A 20,625-nucleotide genomic window follows, 5' to 3' on the forward strand; every position below is an offset into this window, starting at 1 on the left:
AGCGGCTGGCCCCTCCTCCCCGTCAGTCTCTCCGAGAAGTCTGTCCTTGTCTGCCCCAACACTGACAGTGACCCAGATTTGTCCGTTAGTCTAAAGGCAGGAGGGTACGGAAAGTTCCTGCTTCTCGGGGAGCCAGTGAAGGAAGGTAACCGAGGGCCTTCTCCCTGTCCCTTAAACCCCTCAATTTGGATACTGGAAGCCGCCTACGCCTTGTAACTCAGACACGCCCTGGACCACGCCCACCTCCCTCTTTAAGTTTCGGCCGGAGCTTCACCCTTCAAGGCTAGTCTAAGCGGTGTTCCTACCTTTGGGCGGGGGTGTGTTCCCCCTACAGCTGCACGCAGCAACAACCACGCCCTCCCCCAGGCAAGCTCAGCGGATTGGAGAGGAGTACTCCTGGAGCCAGGGCACCCCCTAGTGGCTAGTCCCAGCAGCTCAAGGGTCAGGCAGCCTGGGGTGGGCAGTGGCTCCAGCAAGGTACCAAGTCAGACTTTGTCTCTTCCTAAAATGAGTGCCCTTTCCTTAAACTTTGGAGCCCTAGTCTTCTCTTACGTAAAACGGAAATGTTCCTATCGACTCCTTAGGGCTGTTGTGACAGGCGCTCAGCCCAGGGTTTGCTCATGGTGAGTTACCCACCCTGCCTGTCATTAATTATCACCGGATGAAACGAGCAGTCACCGTCATTTTGTCCCGCGCTTGAAACTGCCCACAGACAAGGCTGGAGATTTTCAATGGAGGACCCCTCTTTGGGCGGGGGGAGGGGGACACACAGCTCAGTCTCAAAATAAAATAAGCTGTGTTCAATCTTTTAAAAAACAAAAAGGAAAAAGTAAATACAATATATGGTTCAATAAATAGGAAAAAAAGTTATAAAATGATGTAATCTTTTGTCCTTAATCACAAGAGGAAGAAAGATGGGGGCAGGTGGGGAGACCAAAAAGACAGCAGCTGGGACTTAAGAGACACACACAGAGATAAATGGAGAGAAATATGGAAAGGGAGAGTAAGGTGAAGGGGTACATAAGGGATAACTCAGCCTGGAGTAAGGAGGGAGGGAGACAGAGGAGAAAGGGAGACAGTCAGAAAATGCCCAGATGCCAGCCTTTCTTTCCTTTCCAAATTTGGGATGGGGGTGGTGGTCCATGGCTCCTACACACGTGTCCAGGTTTGGAGACACCAGGTTTGGAGGACAGTTGTGAGCGTGGCTCGGTTCCTGAGTTTATGTCCAGTGATTAGCCGGTAAAGGGAGACACAGCAATTATACCCCCCAGGCCGCCCTGGGACCCTGGGACATACAGGAGTAGGAGTCCTGGCCAGATGGGGGTTGAGGTATGTGGCGGAGGCCTGAGGCCTCTTTAAGTCCTTCAGTGGGGTGAGCCATTGGTCCTGGCTGGACAGCCTGGAGGGAGCCCCTGAGGCAGTGAGGGAAGACTACAAAAGGGAATTCAGATGCCCTAACACAAGTCCCCTGGTCACCCTGAGTGGGCTGTGGGGAGGGTCTGCTACATTGACTTTGAGAACCAGTTTCTGGAAAGTCCTGCCTCCCAGCTCCCTGGGAGCCTAAGCCAGGCCTGCAAGTTTGGGGAGGGGAGGCTGCCTATTGCTTTTGGGGTGCTCAAGGTGGGGTCATACCAGCTACCCAAGCACACACCCCCTTCTAGGCCTCTGGGTGGTGGTATGGCTTCTGATCCTTGAGTCTCGCACACTCGCTTGCACACTCCTAGGCACGCATGTGGCAGGACCCACTCTCCATTCCCACATCCAGCCAGGCTTGGGGGGATGGCAGACAAGACCACCTAGCGCCAGCTGGAATCTTTTCCTGACTTAACACTGAGATGCCACAGGACCTCCAGTCCAGACCTCTGATGGAGAGGGGGTGTCACAGAGGCAGGAGCCCACCACCTGCTGGGCTCGTCAGCCAAAACGCTCCCGCACCAACAGCATGAGCTTCTTCTTGCCCTTATAAGTCTGTTTGAGGTTCTCCAAGAACTGGGCGAACTGAAGATGCCCGTCGGGCGCCAGTAGGAAGGTCTCTCGGGCCTTGCCCAGGAACTCGATGAAGTCACCATAATGCCGTGGGCTGATATGTGTGAGGCGGGAGTGGCTGGTGTTGATGTAGGCTGCCACTGCAGCATCCAGGAGCTGGCAGAGTGGTGCCCGGTCAGTGCCCAGTGGTTTGGCTGCCCGGCGGGCCCCCAGGGGACCCAGGCCAGGTGCTGAGAGGGTCCAGCGGCGCAGAATGTCAGAAAGCATGGGGGCACAATGGATACTCCGGATGATGAGCGGGACAATGGCTGAAAGCTCGTGCCGGCCCAGGGAGTGGCTTAGGGAGCAGGCCCAGAGGACGTCATTGACAGCAGGGTGGCTATCCTGGTTAAAGGCGATGCTGAGCTGTGCCAGGGCCAGTGTGGCCAGCTTGTAGGCCCGCAACGGCAGGCCTCGGTGCTCCATGTAGCGGGCTATGGTAAAGAGGTGAGCGTGGCCCAGGCCACTGGTGGCTGCGTCCAGCACAATCTGGTAGGCTGCCTCAAAGGCCGCATGGTTCTTCTCACACAGGGTGAGAGCGGGCAAGGCGCAATTCTGCGGGTCTTTCATGGCACACTGCAAAGCCAGGGTGCGGGCGCACGCCCAGAGCTCCTCCCGCTGGGGTGTATCCAGTTGCAGCCGTAACAGAGTGGCATGAGTGGTGCCCGTCACTGCCACAATGGTGGCCGCCTCCACTGGTGTGAATAAGGAATACCAATTTTGCATGATGTTCATCAGGGCTTGCAGACCTGGGGAAGGTGAGAGGGCAAAACTGGTCAGGAAGACGGGCACGAATGTGGATGTGTGTCCCTGGGTTCACCCCAATACCTCCATCCCCAGCAGCCAGGGCTGGGGACATGGACTCTTTGTCTCTGCCACCTGCTGTACTCTTCCAAAGGAGCAGGGAGCAGGATGTGTGTGGGGGGACTAAGCTGTGGTGCCACTGGCCCACTCAGAGCCATTTTAGCTTGGCCAGCCTCCAGGCTTTTGTCCAGCACAGTCCCTATGTTCAATGTTCCCTCCTGGCTAAGCCCTGAGCAGAGGCTAGATTGAGAGAAAAGTCTCTTCTTCTGTCCCGTGCTGCCCAGGTCCATGGAGAGATGAGTGGCAGGTCCCTTTGGGGAGTCTCACCCATCTCTGTGGCACAGCTGACCAGCCAGCGCACCATCTCCCTTCGCCGCCAGGTCATGGTGCTCAGAGTCATCCGCATCACCTGCAGGGTGGGAGGAGGGACAGAAAGGGGTCACCCAAAACCTCAGGCTGTCTGAGGGAGGGAGGTCAGGATTCTTAGGAGCCCAAGGAGACTTAGAAGTTAGCGGCTGAATCAGTGAGCCATACAATCTGGGCAAATGGCTTTACCTCTTTGGGCCTGTTTCCTCATCTGTAAAATGGGGATAAAAATCTATCTACTTCAGCCCTGGCTGGTGTGGCTCAGTAGATTGAGTCGCCGGTTCGATTCCCAGTGAGGCCACATGCCTGGCACATGCCAGGTCCCCAGCTGGCCTGTGAGAGGCAACCAATCAATGTATCTCTTGCCCACAGATGTTTCTCTCCTTTCTCCCTCCCTTCCTCTCTTTCTGAAAATAAATAAAATCTTTAAAAAAAATGATCTATTTCATAGGGTTGTGAGAATTAAACAAAATTATGTACTACAGTTCTTTGCTCTGTGCCTGTTTCCTCAAAATGGCTCAGCTGACATCAGCCATTACTTTTATTGCTATTTTAAATTCTTTTTTCCTTGTCTTTATTTTCTGGTTGATGTTATTCTGAGGTCTCATGCATTCTACTCTGGACAACAAGCCAACTTGTCTCTTCTCTCCAGAAAGTTCCATGCCTCATGTCCCCAGATTCCCCCTGGGGCCCCCAACGGAGCACCTATCTGCCCAACAGGCCCCATTTTCTTTAGCTCCCACCACCAATAAGTACCTTACTTGCTTTCCTCTCTCCCAAGACCCATTCTCAGTCCTATCTGGTGGACCTTGCCTTCTGGAAGTTCCTAAGTAGAAGGTGTCCTCTCTGAAGCTCTGCCCTTATCTTCTCCCCCTTTACACCCCCCCCAATGGCTCCAGCCCCCACAGGAAGTTGTTTTTGGTTAATTCTGCCCCTGAGGGCCCCTTGCTTGCTAGTGCTACCTGGGAAAGTCCCACATCCTTGCAAGCCTGTCCCAGGCTGCTCCTTATTCTCTTATTTTACTAGGCCACACTCTCCCTGCCCCCCTCTACATCACACACCCTGCAGTTGGCTCCTCACCTACAGGCTGTACCCATGCATGCTGGCCTCTGCCTCTCCTAGCAAGATGTCCTGGCTCTGGGGGGTGGCTGCAACACTCACCCACAAGCCCCATGACTTTCAACCACAGACCTCCCCCCCGAGAAAGCTAGCTCCTCATCTTCAGAATCCTCCTCCTACAAGCCCAGCAGCTTAATGGTGACCTCCCTGCCCAGGCTGGGTGGCCCTAGAGGGCCCACCTCCAAGAAAGCTCCTTATTGGCAGGCTTTGTGCCCACACTGCTTTAGCCCCACCCACCCATGGTTCTTAACCTTAAGCACACCAGCCCCAGGTCCCATCCCCAGAACCTCTAGGCTCTGCTCCCTCTGTGGCCCACCCTCTCACCAGTAAGCTCCCTGACCCTCCTCCTCATCTTCAACCACAGCCCCAGAGGTGGATTCTCATTTTCAGACTCTGCCACTGAGTCCCTCACTCATAGGCCCACCCCCACTGATAACCTCATTCCACCACTCCCAAGACTTAAGACTCTTGCCTTTCTATGGCTGGGCCTCAGAGGTGCCACTCCCATTCCGGCCCCACCCACAGGCAGCATTCTCCTCCCCCCATCCTCTGGGGGCCCTCACCTGTAGGCCCAGCTCCAGGGCAATGCCCAGCAGGGTGGTGTCTGGTGGTGCATTAGCTGGGGTGGCTGTCTTGCAGGCGTCCTGTGCCAGCTTAAAGAGCAGGGCTGGAGAGTGGATATTCTGCTGGATGGAACCCAATACTGTGTGCAGCCACTTGGCATCTCCTGGGGTCAGGGGAGGGACAGAGGCACCACTAGAATACCAGGCAGTCCACACAGGTGCACAGATGTGCACATGGAGGGTCACGCACTTGACAATAATTCTGTGAAGATCCATACCACTGTCTGCACTCCCACTCTGCTTCTTTCCTCTGCCCTCCTCCACTTCCAGTGGGAGGAAGCCACTTAGGAACCTGCTAATAATGCCTAATGGTCAAGAGCATAGATTCTGGAATCAGAATGCCAGGGTTCAAAACTGCTGCCTTGCTGTGTAACCCTTTGTAAATCACTTCACCTCTCTGTGCCTTGGTTGCCCCATCTGAGCAATACTAATATAATGGTACCTGCCTCAAGGGGCCATGAGAGCCCATACTAGTAAAGGCTTTACCATGGCAAACGCTACACAAAATATTCATTTTAATCACTATAGCATCATTGACCTAGATCCTACTATTCTCCATCACTGCTCTAGCCACACCAGCATCCCCCGTTCTTCAAACCCATTACTCACAGTCCAGGCTTATGGCCTTTGCCCTGGCTCTTTCCTCTGCCTAGAATGTTCTTTTCCGATGCTATGGACTGAACCGTATCCCCCCAAATTCACATCTTGAATCTCTAATTCCCAGCAAGATGGTATTTGCAGGTGGGGTCTTTGGGAAGCAATTAGGTTCAGAAAGGTCATAAGGGTGAGGCCCCCCCCCCCCCCCAACGGTGAGAAGGTGGTTGTCTGCATGCTAGCAGAGCCCTCAGCAGGAAATGACTATGCAGAATTGAACCCTTGGACTTGCAGCCTCCAGAACTGTGAGAAAATAAGTTTCTGTCATTTAAGCCCCCCAGTCTGTGATATTTTGTGATGGCAGCCCAAGCTAAGGCACCAGCTCTGTACATTTATGTCTCAGCTTAAAATGTCAACCTGCTTTATCTCCCTCTTTCATACCTGTTAGCTTCTCACTGACTGAGTAACTATTCTCTTGACCTTGTTTTATTGTCTGTCTGTCTGTCTCTCTCCACTAGAATGAAACACCATGGGGCATGGGATTCTGGGCATTTTTGTTTACTACGGCATCCTTAGCACCTGCCACAGTGCCTGGTCCATCTAGACACTGCTCCAGGAAAACTGGTGGAATTTGGTAAAAGGACAAAAAAGAGAGGGAAAGAAAAGAAAGGAGGAAGGAGAGGCACAGGACAGGGGGTGAGGGCAGCGTCATTCTCACCCTTGGCGGCAGTCAGCATGGTGGAGGCCAGCTCGCACTGGCGAGTCTCCAGGTGGCCCAGGATGAACCAGCGGGGGAAGCGGTTACCCACGACGGAGTCCAGTGGGTTAGGGTGAGGATCTCCAGCCGGAAGTGTTGTCTCTAGTACAGGCAGCCTGGGATGAAGAAGCAAGCCCGTGGTGAGGAAAGATTCGAGTCTCCGTCCTTTCTAGGAAAGAGGCCTTCTGCCTCAGCTGGAATCTCCCCTCTTGGGCAGCAAAGCCTTGAACACCCAATAAGACAGAAGATGTATGCAAAATGGTCACTGCAGTATTGTTTATGTCCATCACTTGGGAGTTGATTAAATAAACAATGCTTTATTTATGTACCAAAGGCCATGTGGCTGATAAAGAGGTGATGGGATTGTGTCCTGAGGAGCCTTAAAAAATTCTGCTTCTTTGATTTGTTGGTGCACATATGAAATGATAACAATGTAGTTAATTGTTCTGTTGATTTTTTCCCCAATAGCATAAATGTCTATCAGCTCCAAATTGTCTCTTCTTTTTTTTTCAATTTATTGATTTTTTTTTTTTTTTTGGAGATAGAGAGGAAGGAAGAGAGAAACATCAATTTGTTGTTCTACTTATTTGTGCATTCACTGATTGATTCTTGTATGTGTTCTGACCAGGGATGGAACTCACAACCTTGGCATATCAGGATGACACTCTAACCAATGTAGCTACCCAGCCAGGGCCAGATTGGTTCTTTGAAGATGCATCCTTATAGTGGTTCATGTGCTATGTGATACAACCAAGCCTTTAAGATACAATGCTTAATAAAAACAAGGGGCAAAGAACAGATATAGAATGTATCATTGGTGTAAATGGACCAACTTTCAATTTCCAGATTATGTACTTTTATAAATCTCGACTTGATTAGAAAGTGGGAACACTGCTTGCCTCCAGAGAGATTTAGGTATGTTGGAACAAGCTGGCTTAGAAAAGTACTCCAACTTCTGTGCCATGTAAATGTCCCTCAAATTCAAGATAATATACATTTTATTTAATAGTCAAGAGCACAGGGCAGCATGGAATACCATCATGAGGGAGACTGAATTAGACTCTGCTCAGGTTGGAGGATGAGGCTTTGAGTGCACCTCCCATCCCCCAATTCTGCCTGGCCGTCTGGGCCGTGTCCCCAGCTATCTGTCCTTACCTCATGGCTCGCAGGGCGAGGCGGTAGGCCAGGTCAGGGTCATGGGGTAGCAGTGCGGTGAACAGGTAGCGAGCACAGGTATGCATTGGCACACTCTCCCGGAACAGCACCTCTCCGAAGCCACTGAAGGGACCCCCTGCAGGGGCAGCCTGAGCTCAGCTCCCAGGTGTGGGCTCACTTCTGCATTTCTGTCCCTCCTCAGATCTCCCCGGACTGAGTAGGGGATGGGCAGACCCCAGGATAGAGTGGCTGGGACTAGGGGCTGAAGAGGTACTGGGCATGGGGGCACAGGGCAGAGACAGAAAAGCCCTGGAAAATCCGAAAAGAGGAAACCCTGGGCATCCCTGGGTAGGGGACAGGACTCATGTAGCTTGAACACAGAGGGTGGAGGTGGAGGTGGAAGTGCACCTGACCAGGGGCAGGGCCAAGCTAGCTCCTCACTACACTAAGGGGGCGGGGCCTAAGGCAGAATCATAGGCAGAGCCAATAAAGTCCAGTTGGGCCTCTGAAGTGGGCGGGACCTCACTAATCACAGCAGTTATTGGCTGTCAGAACGTGCTAGGGTGTGAGACCAAGGGCAGGATCTCACTTTTTAGGAAATGCTAAATTAAGGACCAGAGACAGGGCTAGGGGCGGAGCCTCCCGATCCAACAGCAACCAGACCAGCTCAGACCAGGGGTAGGACCCTAACTTCGGGAACAGCTAGGCCTAGGGGCGGGGCCTCACCATCCAGGAGTAGCCCAGCCTGCTTGCGCAGCACTTGAACCAGCCGCTCATCCAGCTCCACCTCCTCCAGCAGAGCCAACAGTTGCTCCTCATTGCGCACCACCTTGTCCTGGGCGTACAGCCCCTCGGGCAGAGCACGCTGCTGTCCCAGGCCTAGCAGTGCCACCTCTAGCGCCAACGCCAAGTAGGACTCCCCAGAGCTCCCGGGCACCTGCACATGCTGGTAGACCACCTTCCGCTTCTCGGGGCCTGAGTCTGTGGGAAACCATCAAAGATGCTGGAGGTGGACCCCATTTTCTGGGACCCCAATGGCTCTTGACCCCAGGCATGGAGACTAGGGGTGTGTGGTATAGGGGGAGTACAGCTGCTCCCCGCACTGACCAGGGAGTGGGGGCCATCTTCAAGCAGTAGATGGGCCTATGGTGGCCTCACTTTCAGAAGCTAAGCCTATTGGCTCCTAGCACTGGGTAAAGGGGGGCAGGGAGGGCAAGGGTACAGGTATAGCCTTACTTTCTAGGGGTACTGAGCCAGGAGGTTTAACCAAGGAGGTGTGGCAGTCCCCACCTCCTCCAGGGGTCTCCAGTGTGGGTACCTGGGTAAAGGGCAAGGGTCTCTTCCTCCAGGCGACAGGCCTCCAGGAGCGCCCTGCAAAGGCAGCCAATGGGGTCCAGGGGGTGGCCCACCCATCCTTCTGTGTTGGTGATGCGGGTAGAACCTTTCTGTAGCAGCTCTGCAGGCCAGAAGTGGGGCTTAATACCTGTCCATCCTCCTAAGCCCCTAAGGGGGCTTCCTCTCCCTGAACCCCAGCCTAGCCTCCCAGTGCCTGCCCATCATCTGCCCAGCCAGCAGTCATCTCTGCCCCTTGAGCTCTGCAGCAGCTCTCGCCTTTACAGCCCTCTGGCCTCGGACCCCACAGCCACTTCCAGGCCTGGCAGGAAATCGGGTGGGAACTGGGTGGGTGCTTTCTAAAACCTTCACCTAGTGTCATTCCCACCTCATAACCCATAATCCCACCCAACTCTCTCAAGCCCAACCAGCAGCTTCTGGGTGTCCTCTTGGGAACTGCCCACCCCACCCCCCACCCACCAGCTGCAGGCTGCTGGGCATACTCTGCTTCTCAAGTTCAAGTTCTTGAATTCAAGCAGCGGCTTCCCTGACTTTCAATCCTGCAGCCCTTCCAGTGGTTTTGTGAGCCCTCATTCCCAGGTATTAAATTCCTTTATGCTCAAGACACCTTGGTTCTCCTAGTGGGTCCTTAAGTGGTACCCACAGACACCCTGGATTGACAGAGACCCCCTGGGTTGCCACAGCATCCAGTACTTGGCATCTGTACTGGCAGCCCCAGGACCAATAATATTGGTGCCCACCTTTTTTCTGCTGCTTGTAGCTCTCAAGCTGATGCCGCCGCTGTAGCCGGAGTGTGTTGACTATGGCTCCTGCCAGCCGCAGGGCCTGGCGGGGGTATCCATGGGCACGTAGAGTGTCCACACGGGCACAAGCGGTGGGGAATGGCTCCCCCAGCCAGAGGGGGCGGCCCTGGGGGTCAAAGGTTGGCTTGTCACTGCCCATGTGGCCTGTGAGGCTGGGGCCATAGCAGTCGCTGGCCAGGATCCTCTGCAGGTGGGTGTCACTCCAATGCAGTGACCCAGCTTGCAGGGCGCGACCAAACACGGTATGGCGGGAACCTGCGGCCACCACCTCCTCCTCTGGGCCTGTGAAAGAAAAGTCCAACATGGCCTAGCAGCCAGGCTGTGGCCAGTTTCCTGCACTGAGTGCCAGCTTAGGGCTAGCCTCTGGCTGCATTGATGGATATATATCATCTCAAATCCTTCCAGCAGCCTTTCAAAGGTATATGTGTGAACATGTGCCTTTGTGTGTTAGACACTGAGGTTGAACAACTGTCCCTCTGTCTATCTTTTTCTCCCCCACATTCCATTTCCTTTTTTCTCTTTATCTCTCTCTAATCCCCTCTTCTCTGTTCCTCTCTTTCCCTTGATCTCAGTCTTTCTCTTCTCGATAGCTTTCCTTCCTTTTCCCTCTGTTCCCCTCACTCCTGCCTCCATTGCCAGGAGGAGGCTAAGCTGGGAGACCGGCCCAGAACTACAGGTGTCTTAAGCATTCCACTTCCCCGCCCCGGGCACTCCCTCCCTCCTGGTGGGGAGGACAGGCCACAGCTGGGGCCTCTTTCCTCTCCCCCACAGCCCCCTAATGGGGAGGTTGGGCCACTGGCAGAGATAATGGTATTGGGGTAATGGCAGGGACCCCTCTCCTACCTGGGCTGAGGGCCATGGTAGGCTGCAGGCTTGGTCCGTTGAAGGAATAGTTGCCTTCTTCTAGTGGGCACATGTCCAGCTTGTCCCACTTGCCAAGCAGCTGGAGCCAGCTCACCTGCTCCTCTGGTTTACAGTGGGGGCTCAGCACTACACAGACCCACAGGGCCCCTGGGGAGGGAGCGCAGTGAACATGGGCATAGGGAATGTTCAACATTCATATCAACAGTAGCAGCACACATTTATGAAGTGCCTACTGTGTGCTGTGCACCACTCTGCTTCACCCTCACCCCCAGCCTCTGAGGTTGCAACTAATGGTCTCTTCAATTTACAGGTAAGAAAACTGAGGCACAGAGAGGCAAAGTCACTGGCTCAAGGTTATACAGCTTGGAAGCTGAAAGAAGGTTTGAACCCAGGCCTCCAGACTCCTCTCACTGTTTCTTACCCCTATAGTGTTTATCACCATTTATCAGAGGGGTCAGCAAACTACGACCCCTGGAAAAAAATCCAACCTGCCATCTGTTTTCAACAGCCTGTGAGATAAGATTTATTCTTACATTTTTAAATGGTAAGCAAGCAAAATCAAAAGCAGAATATTTTATGACTTGTGAAAATTATGTGAAATTCCAATAAATAACTAGTATCCGTAAATGCAATTTTATGGGAATTTTGCAACATCCATTCAGTTACATATGTTTGTGGCTGCTTTTCCACTACAATGGTCAAAACTGAGGAGTCACATTCTGGCTGGTGTGGCTCAGTGTGTTTTGTGCTGGCCTACAAACTAACGGGTCGCTGGTTCGATTCCCAGTCAGGGCACATGCCTGGGTTGCGGACCAGGTCCCCAGTTGGGGGTGCACGAGAGGCAACCACACATTGATGTTCTTCTCCTCTCTAAAAAGAAATAAAATCTTTAAAAATAAATAAATAAAAATAATCTAAAAATAAACTAAAACTGAGGAGTCATGACAAAGACCAACCTACTGACTATCTGGTCCTTATGGAAAAGGGCTGTTGACCTCTGGTCTAATGGGTTTGTAGTATTTTCACATCTGTCTTCCCTGCTAGGTGCCAGCTTCATGAGGGCAGGTATTTAATATTTCTTGCTGTACCTCCAGCAGTTGGTACAGTGAGTGCCTCGTACATCGGTGGTGCTAATGAATGGAGGAAGGACTTGGGAGCTAGACCCCAATCTCAGGGTGGGGCAAGACCTAAAGCCATAGCCCTGGTGCCTGCCCCTCTCCAGGTCTGGGCCTTACCCAGCTCATCCCATAGCTGCCGGCACTTGTCTGTCATGCCGGCGCCCTGCTGCCGCCACAGGGCCAGGCGCGGGTCCTGCAGAAACTGCTCCGTCATTAGGATCAGCATGCGTGCCCCGTTGGAGTCCCGCATTCGCAGCATCTCCCGCACCTGCATGGGGACAGGCTGGTGAGGAAGGGGTGAGGCACAGGCACCAGTGTCTGCCAGCCCCATTGCAGCCTTGCCGTGCACACCATGCCCGCCCAGCACCTTGCAGAACATGGAACGCAGCTGCTGACTGGCACCGTAGTAGCCACCGTTGGAAAGCAACTGCTTCACCTGCTCCTGGATCTGCTCCTCATCTAGGTGCCAGCAGTTGGCATCCTCAATGCCTGCACCTGCTGTGGGGTCTGGGGCACCTGCAGGATGGAAAGGAAAGCTGAGGCTGGGGTGGTGGAGAGGGAGCCTTTGCCCCTGCCATCATTCAGGCCTCCGAACCACCCAACCCATCCCAAAGTTCCATCCATTATTCATCCATCCATCCATCCATCTGTCTGACCATCACCCCATCTAAAATGCCATCCATCCATTCATCCATCCAGCCATTTCACCTAAAATGCTACCTACCTATTCATTCATCCATCTATCCATACATCTTGCTTAAAACATCACTAGCTCATCCATTCATTTACTGATCTATCCATCTTACCCAGAACACCACCCACCCATTCCCCCTATCCATTCATCCATTCAGGCAAGATGATGGTCCATCCCACCTCAGTCATCACCTGCCCTTCTACTCATCTGTCCATGCCACCCAAAACATCACGCACCCATCCATCCAAACCACTCACCTGTCTATTCACTCCCTCATGTCATGCCATGCATCTATTCATCCACACACCCACAACACTCAGCACGCCTACCCACCCCATTAGTCCAGCATCCATCCTACCCATAACTTCTACCTGCTCACCTATCTATGCCCATTTCATCGGTCCATACATCCAGCTACCTACCCATTTGTCTTTCCATTATCCACTGACTTATTCATCTACTGACCCAAACAACTGCACTGTTTATCCATCCAATGAACCCCAACTCTATCCTTCTCTTATCAAACCATGCATTCATATGTATCTCCCAAAACACCAACACCCCATTAGTCCATCCGTCTGTCCTACAACACTTGATACACCCATCATTTTATTCCACACATATGAACATTCCATGCACCCATCAACTCACCCCAAATCCAGACATCCATTGGTCCTTCCAATTTTCTACCAACCTCATCTGTCCACCACCATCAGTGTACCTCAACCCCCTTGATCAAAGGCCATCCCACCAACACCACCTCCAGTTATCACCAATTCCTCATTCACCTGCCATCTGAGTTAATCATTCATCCACTCACCCACACCATCTGCTTTTCCACACCATCTGTTCACCCCAACTCCTCATCATGAACACCCTCTGCATCCACCCACCCCCACCCTCAGTTATCCATCCATATCTCCATCTACATATCATCTATCTATCTACCCTTCATCCATTCTCCCCACCATTATAGTTGGACAACAGCCCCTTGAAGCTCCAAACACTCCCAGAGCTTGCTCATAACACCTCCTGGTCTATCTCCCACCAGCACTCCATCCCTGACACTCACATACCCTTCCTGTCCTTCACCCACCCACATTCAGACCTGTTCCTGTGATCTTGGAACATCCCCACCCTGGGGCCCAACCTCCCATTTGTTCCTTCAACTCTCAGTCTTCCCATTGGCTGATTTCTGCCATTCATCTGACCAGGGCCACATCAAATCCAGAATCTGCCACCTAGTAGGTGTGTGACCTTGACCTCAGGCAGTGGAATGTCCACTCCTGTTACGGATCCAGAAGACTTGAGGATCCTGTCATGTGGCAAGTGAGATGGCTGGAAGCTGAGGCCTCACTGCCCTTGTCAGACCCCAAGGTGCCCTTACCATGCACCAGGTTGATCTCGGAGCCCAGTAGGAGGATCTCGTCGGCCAGACGCTGGGCAGTGGGCAGCACCTCAGTGTGGTGGGCGCTGATGAGATACTGCACAAACTTCTGCAGCTGGTCTCGATTCATCTGGGACAGCGTCTCAGAGATAGGCAGCCTCAGCTCCACCTGACGGGCATGCCGAATTCGGTACAGTGAGAGGGCCACCACATGGGCACAGTAGAAGAGGTCGCGATTGTCACAGCCACAGCTCACGGATGTGATCTTGCAGCGATCAAAGCTGATAGAGACGTGGTAGAGGTGCTCAGGCTCCCCAGGGCCCCCGGGCTCCCGGATGTTACCGCTCAGGTGGAACCCTAAGACAAAAACCAAACCATCACCACTGTCACCTCAAGGACAGGGGGTGCTCATCCATGGTGCACAGCAAGACCTAGATACAAATGCCAGCTGAGTAACCTAGAGCAAGTTACTTAACCTCTCTGTGCCTGTTTCCTCACCTGTCAGATGAGATAAACGGGAACATCCTCCTCCCTATATTTGTAATATGGATTAAATGAGTTAATAGTTGGCAATGGCTTAGAACACTGTTGGCATACAGTAAGTCCTAAATAAACGCAAGTATAAGTATTACTATAGCAATGATATTAAAGATGGTTTTCTCAGTCCTTGGGTTACCATGGATACATCCCGGGATCCAGATGCCCTATAACTTTCTGGGAAGATGCCAAAGGATGCCCTGGCTGGTTAGCTCAGTTGATTAGCGTGTCATCCCAATATGCCAAGGTTGTGGATTCGATCCCCAGTCAGGGCACATACAAGAACCAACCAGTGAAAGCATAAATAAGTGGAACAACAAATTAATGTTTATTTCTCTCTCCCTCCTTCCTTTCTCTCTCTAAAATCAACACATAAAAATTAAAAAAAAAAAAAAAAAAAAAAAGGTTTACCTATAAATAAAAAGATGCCAAAGGCCTATGACACATGGGGAAAACGGGCTGATGTGACAGGCTAGGTCACCCCATCACCCCCTGCCCCTCCCTGGACCCTGGGGAGCCCAGATACCGGGCTCATCAGACTGGTTGGGCAGCTCAAGCTCCAGTCGGCTCTGGCTGCGTCATGCAGGGAGACGGTAGCTTCCTCATACCAGCTGGAGGTGGCCAAGCCTGCAGCCAACTGGGCCATGTCCAGGCAAGGGGGCCCCCCAGGCTGACAGGGTTCAGGGAGGGTCATTTGGCCAAGCCCCTGCCTCCAGCAAGGGGACGTAACCTGCCCCCATGGAAGTGTGGTATTCTAGGGCTCACCTGTTTTCTGGCTCAGCCAATATTGGTTCCCTTCTGACCCCCAAGCCTGAGGTCTAGAATCATCTTTAACCTCTAGCTCTAAACGCCTGCCCTTCCCCTCTCCTGGACCCCACTACCTGAAGTATAAGACCACCACTCACAGCTGATCCTAAACTTCTACCCTAGACTCTCACCTAAGCTTTGTTGCCTTAGGTCTGATCCCAACCTCCACCTGAGTCTCTCTGTCTGAGGCCTATTATCATTCTTGCCTCTGGCTATAAACCTCAGTCCTAATACTTACACAAGGTCTCTCCTCCTGAGGTATGGAAGGAACCTCTTCTTTTCAGTTTACAAATTCTTCTTGATGCTGCCTCAGTCCTGCCCCTCTTCCCACTCTCACCACCTCTTCCCCCCCACTCCAACTAAGGTATCTGAGTTGGTGCAACATCCTTACCCCCGCCCCTCATCTAAGCCTGCTGCCTGAGCTCTAGGCAAATTCCTGCTCTTCAGTTATCTCATCTAACCTTCCTCAGAGATTTGGAACCTTTCAGTGGCCCAGGTCTCCCACGCCTGCACCCCCCCGCAGGGGTACTCACCTACTTGGAGGACGCGGTCTACGGCACCACTCTGCAGCAGGTGCAGCCCTCGGGTGAAGGGCACCCGGGCATCGTACTCGCCCTCTGGAGGCTGGTAGCCCAGCGATGAGTACATACATATCTCCCGTTCGCTGCGTGGAAACGACCAGAACACAATGCGCTTTTGGACTGGCTCCGGCACCCGGGAGAACCGCTCCTCGACCTGAAGGAAGGGCCAGTAGATTAGAAACCCCAGCTTGAGCCCTGGCTTTAGCCACTTACAAGCTGTATGACCTTGGGCAAGTCACTGTGCCTCTCTGAGCTTCAGTTTTTTTCAAGTGTGATGGGGATGTTAATAGCACCAGCCTCCTGGGTATCATGAGGATTAAATATACATCAATCTATATAAAATGCTTGTAATAATACTTGGCCCATAGTTAAGTGTTCTATAACTTTCTGCAGCTTTCCTCCTGGATCAGGTTCCAGGGCAGACCTGCCTCCCAGGCTGTGAGGGGGAAAGAGAAATGAAGATAAAAGTGATAAGAATAGTGACCAGGCCTGTATTTTTTCAGCTCTACTGAGATAAATACTTCATATATGCAATTTCTCTTAATTTTCACAGCAAAATCCCAATGTCAAATCACATTTTACAGCCTAGGGAATTTTAGGCTTAGATGTGGCATGAATTCACTTGTTCAGGGTCCCAGAGCTGTTGAGCTCCAACTCCCAACACAGAATCTGTCCCCAGCTTCCAAGGGCCCCCAGGAAGGGAGGGGTGTCCTAGACACCCCATGGGCTCTGGGCAATGAACTGAACTGGTTGAGTCTGCGTTCCAATCAGGCTTGCTACTCACTGGCTGGGTGACCTTGGGCAAGTTTCTCAACCTCTCTGTGCTCCAGTTTCCTCAGACTGGGAAGAAAAACCACAACTCCCAAAGGGTTGCAGAAGATTCTATGAGCTTCTATGGGGCAAGAGATTTCCTAGTGCCCAGCCTGACCAGGGCAGGTACCAGGGGTTCCCGGAGATGTTTTTAGGATTATTCTGGGTATCTCACACAAAATGAAGGGGAAGAAGTCCTTCAGAACCCCCAAATCTGGGTTTCAGCGGGAAGTGGGAGGGCCAGTGATTGACCCAGGCCTCGGGAACAGTTGGCAGATGACTAAGGAGGGATTTTCCAGGCCATGAATCAGAGCCTTCTCCATCCACACTTGGCCCAGACCAATCAGTCCCAGCAGGCTTCCTAACTGGAGAGACCAGGAAAACTATACTCCCTGCCCCACCCCACCCCAAGATGGGCAGAGCCTGTGGGAGCTCATAGATTTGGTCAGGTCCAGGCCACATCTCCAGCTCCTGGGGCACCTACACTGAGGCTGGAAAAGGGGACATCCTGGGCTTCAGCCCTGGGGCATCATGTCAGAACCCTCAGAAGCCACAGAGGCGGGATTCCAGGTATACCTGTTCAGGTGCCAGGGACGACAGACCTTGACCCTCCTACCCACCTCTGGAGGAACTGGGATGCATGGGGTGGGGCAGAAAGAAGGGTAATTAGTGGGGTACTTGGGGATGGACCCTGAAACTGGAGAAATCTGCAGCCCATTAGGAGGGGCTGGACAGCCCTAGGTGAAAGGTGGTCTCAGAAGTACTAGGGGTGCGAGTGGGGAACAGGACCTGAGGGAAGGATATGGAGGAGAGGGCGGCTCCCAATTGGACATTGTGTTCTGGAGGCTGAGGGAGTATAAAAGGATTTCTTAGGCTGATTTCTGTAAAAATGGGACATCTTCAATGAGGGGGGGAGATAGAACAGAGATCTGGAATAGGAGTATGGGTCTCTAGGAGCTGTGCTCTGGTGTGACCCCAATGGGGACAGCTTGTAGGAGTTAGAGAGAGGAGTGAGGATTGAATGGGGTGCCCTAATGGGGTGCCCTAATGAGGGATGAGGATAAGATGGGAAGAGAGGGCTACCCAGTTGTGAGAGGACTATGGGGAGGAGAAGGAAGTGTCAAGAGTTGGGATCTAGGGCATTGGGGGCAGCTCTGGGTCTTGTGGGCTGAAGAGCAGGGTTAGCAGGGAAGGGATGAGGGTGGCTTGTGAGGTTTGAAGGAGTTTAAAGGGAGAATAAGAGGGTGCCTCTGGGAAGGGTTAAGGATCTTGGAGATTTCTCTGAGATGAGGGCAGTCCGGAGGCTGGCGGCTCGGCAGAGGTGTAACGAGAAAGCCTATTGGGAAAGGGGCTAGGGGTGCATCCCTCACCCTCCCCTATTTGGTCACCTGCTCGAAGGCCCAGCTCTCGGCTACGCGCTTGGCGCTGAGGTCCAGTAGCGTCTCGGGCCGTCCCCGGCCGCGCACGGCCCCGGCCCCGGCATCACGCTCTTCTGGTCCTGCGGGGCAGCCCCGGCTCCGCTTGGCCGCGGGGGGGTCCATCCGGCTGGGGCCAGGGCGGGGCCTGGGGAGGGTGTCGGTCCGATGTCCGCTCCGCTTCGCTGGCTCCCGCGACGCCTACCCACCTTCCAGTCCAGTCCTTCCTCCACGCTAGGCCGTCCCCGGACCCCCGCCGCTCCCACCCGGCCCCGAGCGGGGCCAGCCGGGTGATGCGGCCCCTTTAAGGCTCTTCACAACAATGAAGCTGCTTCGGCCACCGCTTTATCCTCAGCCTCGTACCTCCCCCGCCGCCAGTCCCCATTCCGCACCCCCCAACCCCCGCCAGCCTGCAAGGCTCTCTTCTGCCATTGGCGGTACTGCTGGGCAGTCTTCAAGTTGTCTCTGCTCATTCGTTGTATGTTCAGCCTGTCTTTCCGGAGAAGCCCAATAAGAACGTTCAGCGAGAGGCACTGTCAATCAGGGGGCGTCGGAGGCCAATCAGAGCGGGAGAATCACCCCTGCAGTTCAGGCCTTATGTGGAGTTTCGGGGCGGGCCTTGGGTTCATTCACAACATTCCTCCCCCGCCCCCCTCGGGCTGGACCGAGTGTCCGGAGCTGCTGGAGCTGCGCCCACACACGGCTTTGTTTACTGAGGGTCGCTTCCGGGCGCAGCGATGGGACAATCAACACAGCTCTGCCGGGGAGCGAGACAGAGCCTCTGGATCCCCGGGCAGCAGTTCAGCCCCTCTTTCCTCTGAGTTGTGTGAGGCGAGAAACTCTCAGCCTCTGTGCACGCTGGGTAGTTTTGAAGCTTTGCGGGGGTTGGGGGGTTGGGGTGTGTGTGAAATCACTGGCCCCTTGGTAGTCGTCTTAGGGGCTGCGGACCTCTCTTCTAGAAATAGGGCCCAATTCAAGCCCTTCCTGAGCCATTCTATGCCTTAAATATATCGTTGAGTCATATGAAATTGCTGATTTTCGACTATTTATGACCTATTAAAACGGCAGTTTCATAAGGTTTGATGTAATACATGTCAAATACGACCACATCTGGTTTTTCCTGACTCAGCTTTTCCAGGCCACATCTTTGGCCTGGAAATAGGCCATGGTCTTTATCTACCCCAGAACCACTGTCCTTAGAGAATCCTGTGTTTTCCCATCGCCACACCTCTCCCCATTATTGATACATTTCTTTATTTCAGCAACTGTTTAATTTCTGTCTCCTTTACCGTGAGCCCCAAGAGGCTAACTGGTGCATTGCTGTATTACTAGCAACTGAACGGCACCAGACATATAGCAACCTGGACCTCAATGAGGGAACCACTCATGCTTTGCTCCCATTCTGTGGAAATGCTCTACAGACCAGAAAAGCCCAAGTGGGCCCCTAAGGGGCCTCATTGCTGCCTCTCCCCATTTGGAGACGCTGGCTTTTACCTTCCAGGAATTTCCAGTTTCACAGCAGCACTTTCTGGCCAGTCCCCAACCCACAATTCAGTAAACTCCCTCCAACCTCCATTGTCCCGTTGTGCTGTAAAACACAGAGTGTATTTCAAAGAAGTTGGAGAAATAAAGTAAGCTTTCTCATTAAGAATTTTTTTAGACTTCCGGCCAAGATGGAGATGTAGACAGACATATTGAGTCTCCTTCCACAACTAAGAAGGAATACAGCTATCTCAAAACTAGAGACAACCAGAAGTTCCAGAAAGTCTAGTTGCATGGAAGTCCAACAAACAAAGATATAAAGGAGAAATACTCATCCAGACAGGTAGGAGGGGTGGAGCAGACACCGTGTGGCAGCGGCTGCGGCTGCAGTGGTGGCAGCAGGAATGGTGGTAGCGGCAGCGGTGGTGGTGGCAGCTGCTGTGGCCAGCTGGTGGAAAGTGCAGTCACACATTAAAAACAATAGGGAGGGACACCTGGGGAGGGCTCCCAGCACAAGACCAGACCAGCAGCTCGCCTCACGGTTCCAGCGCCAGGGAAAATAAAGCCTCATTGCTTCTGACTGTGCAAACCAGTGCGAGTTGGGGCGGTGAAAGAAATTGCAGGCCTCTCAGCAGAGTCTGTCTGTTTAAAGGGCCCCCATAGTCCCAGAATGCCTGCAAACCCACCCACTCTGGGAACCACAACCAGGGTGACAGCTAGAGGGGCCCCAGTCCCATATGGGAAGCAGGATAAGTGCCTGAAAAAGGGGCAAGTGCTGAGCAGGCAGCATTATTCCCTCTCAGACCCTTCCCCCACATACAGCGCCCAACATGGTAAAACTGGTCTCCCTGCACTGACAAATACCTAAGGCTCCGCTCCTTACAATGTGACAGGTGCAACAGAGGCAAACACAGGAGTCTGTCAAGTTGAGGAGACAGAAAAGTATGGCCCAAAAGAGGGAACAGACCAAGGTTTCATTGGAAGAAATAAGCGACGAGGAGATAGCCAACCAAAAAGGTGCAGAGTTTAAAACACTGGTGATAAAGATGCTCAGACTTGACAGATATGCTTGAGTACAGCAAATGCAGAAGGGAAGAAGTGAAGGCTATGCTAAATGAAACAAAGGAAAATCCCATGAAACCAATGGTGAAGGAAAGGAAACTGGGGTTCAAATAAATGATTTGGAACATAAGGAAGAAAAAAACTGCCAACCAGTACAGAATGAAGAAACAAGAATTGAAAAACGAGGAGAGGCTTAGGAATCTCTGGGACAACTTTAAACATGCCAACATCTTGTTACAGAAACAGGGGAGTCCAAAAACAAACCCCAG

The 20,625-nt window shown here is 52.8% G+C and overlaps 1 protein-coding gene and 1 pseudogene across 1 annotated transcript; one reads left to right on the top strand and one right to left on the bottom strand.

Annotated features, from left to right (window-relative positions):
- Positions 1 to 855: 855 nt before the first annotated feature.
- ZSWIM4 (zinc finger SWIM-type containing 4) lies at positions 856 to 18,025 on the bottom strand. Its single transcript, XM_090289733.1, has 14 exons — positions 17,786 to 18,025; positions 15,540 to 15,741; positions 13,663 to 14,019; positions 11,949 to 12,097; positions 11,699 to 11,849; positions 10,443 to 10,610; positions 9,537 to 9,881; positions 8,762 to 8,899; positions 8,170 to 8,424; positions 7,444 to 7,579; positions 6,250 to 6,404; positions 4,878 to 5,041; positions 3,157 to 3,238; positions 856 to 2,774 (listed from the first exon to the last, which is right to left on the bottom strand). The coding sequence occupies exons 1-14, from the start codon at positions 17,936 to 17,938 to the stop codon at positions 1,915 to 1,917; spliced, it is 3,315 nt and encodes a 1,104-aa protein (XP_090145859.1). The 5' UTR covers positions 17,939 to 18,025; the 3' UTR covers positions 856 to 1,914.
- Positions 17,803 to 18,777, top strand: LOC149999954 (uncharacterized; annotated as a pseudogene).
- The last annotated feature ends 1,848 nt before the right edge of the window (positions 18,778 to 20,625 follow it).

The sequence above is a fragment of the Furipterus horrens genome, unplaced genomic scaffold (genome assembly GCF_987537825.1).
Source record: "Furipterus horrens unplaced genomic scaffold, mFurHor1.1.pri manual_scaffold_10, whole genome shotgun sequence".
NCBI lineage: Eukaryota > Metazoa > Chordata > Mammalia > Chiroptera > Furipteridae > Furipterus > Furipterus horrens.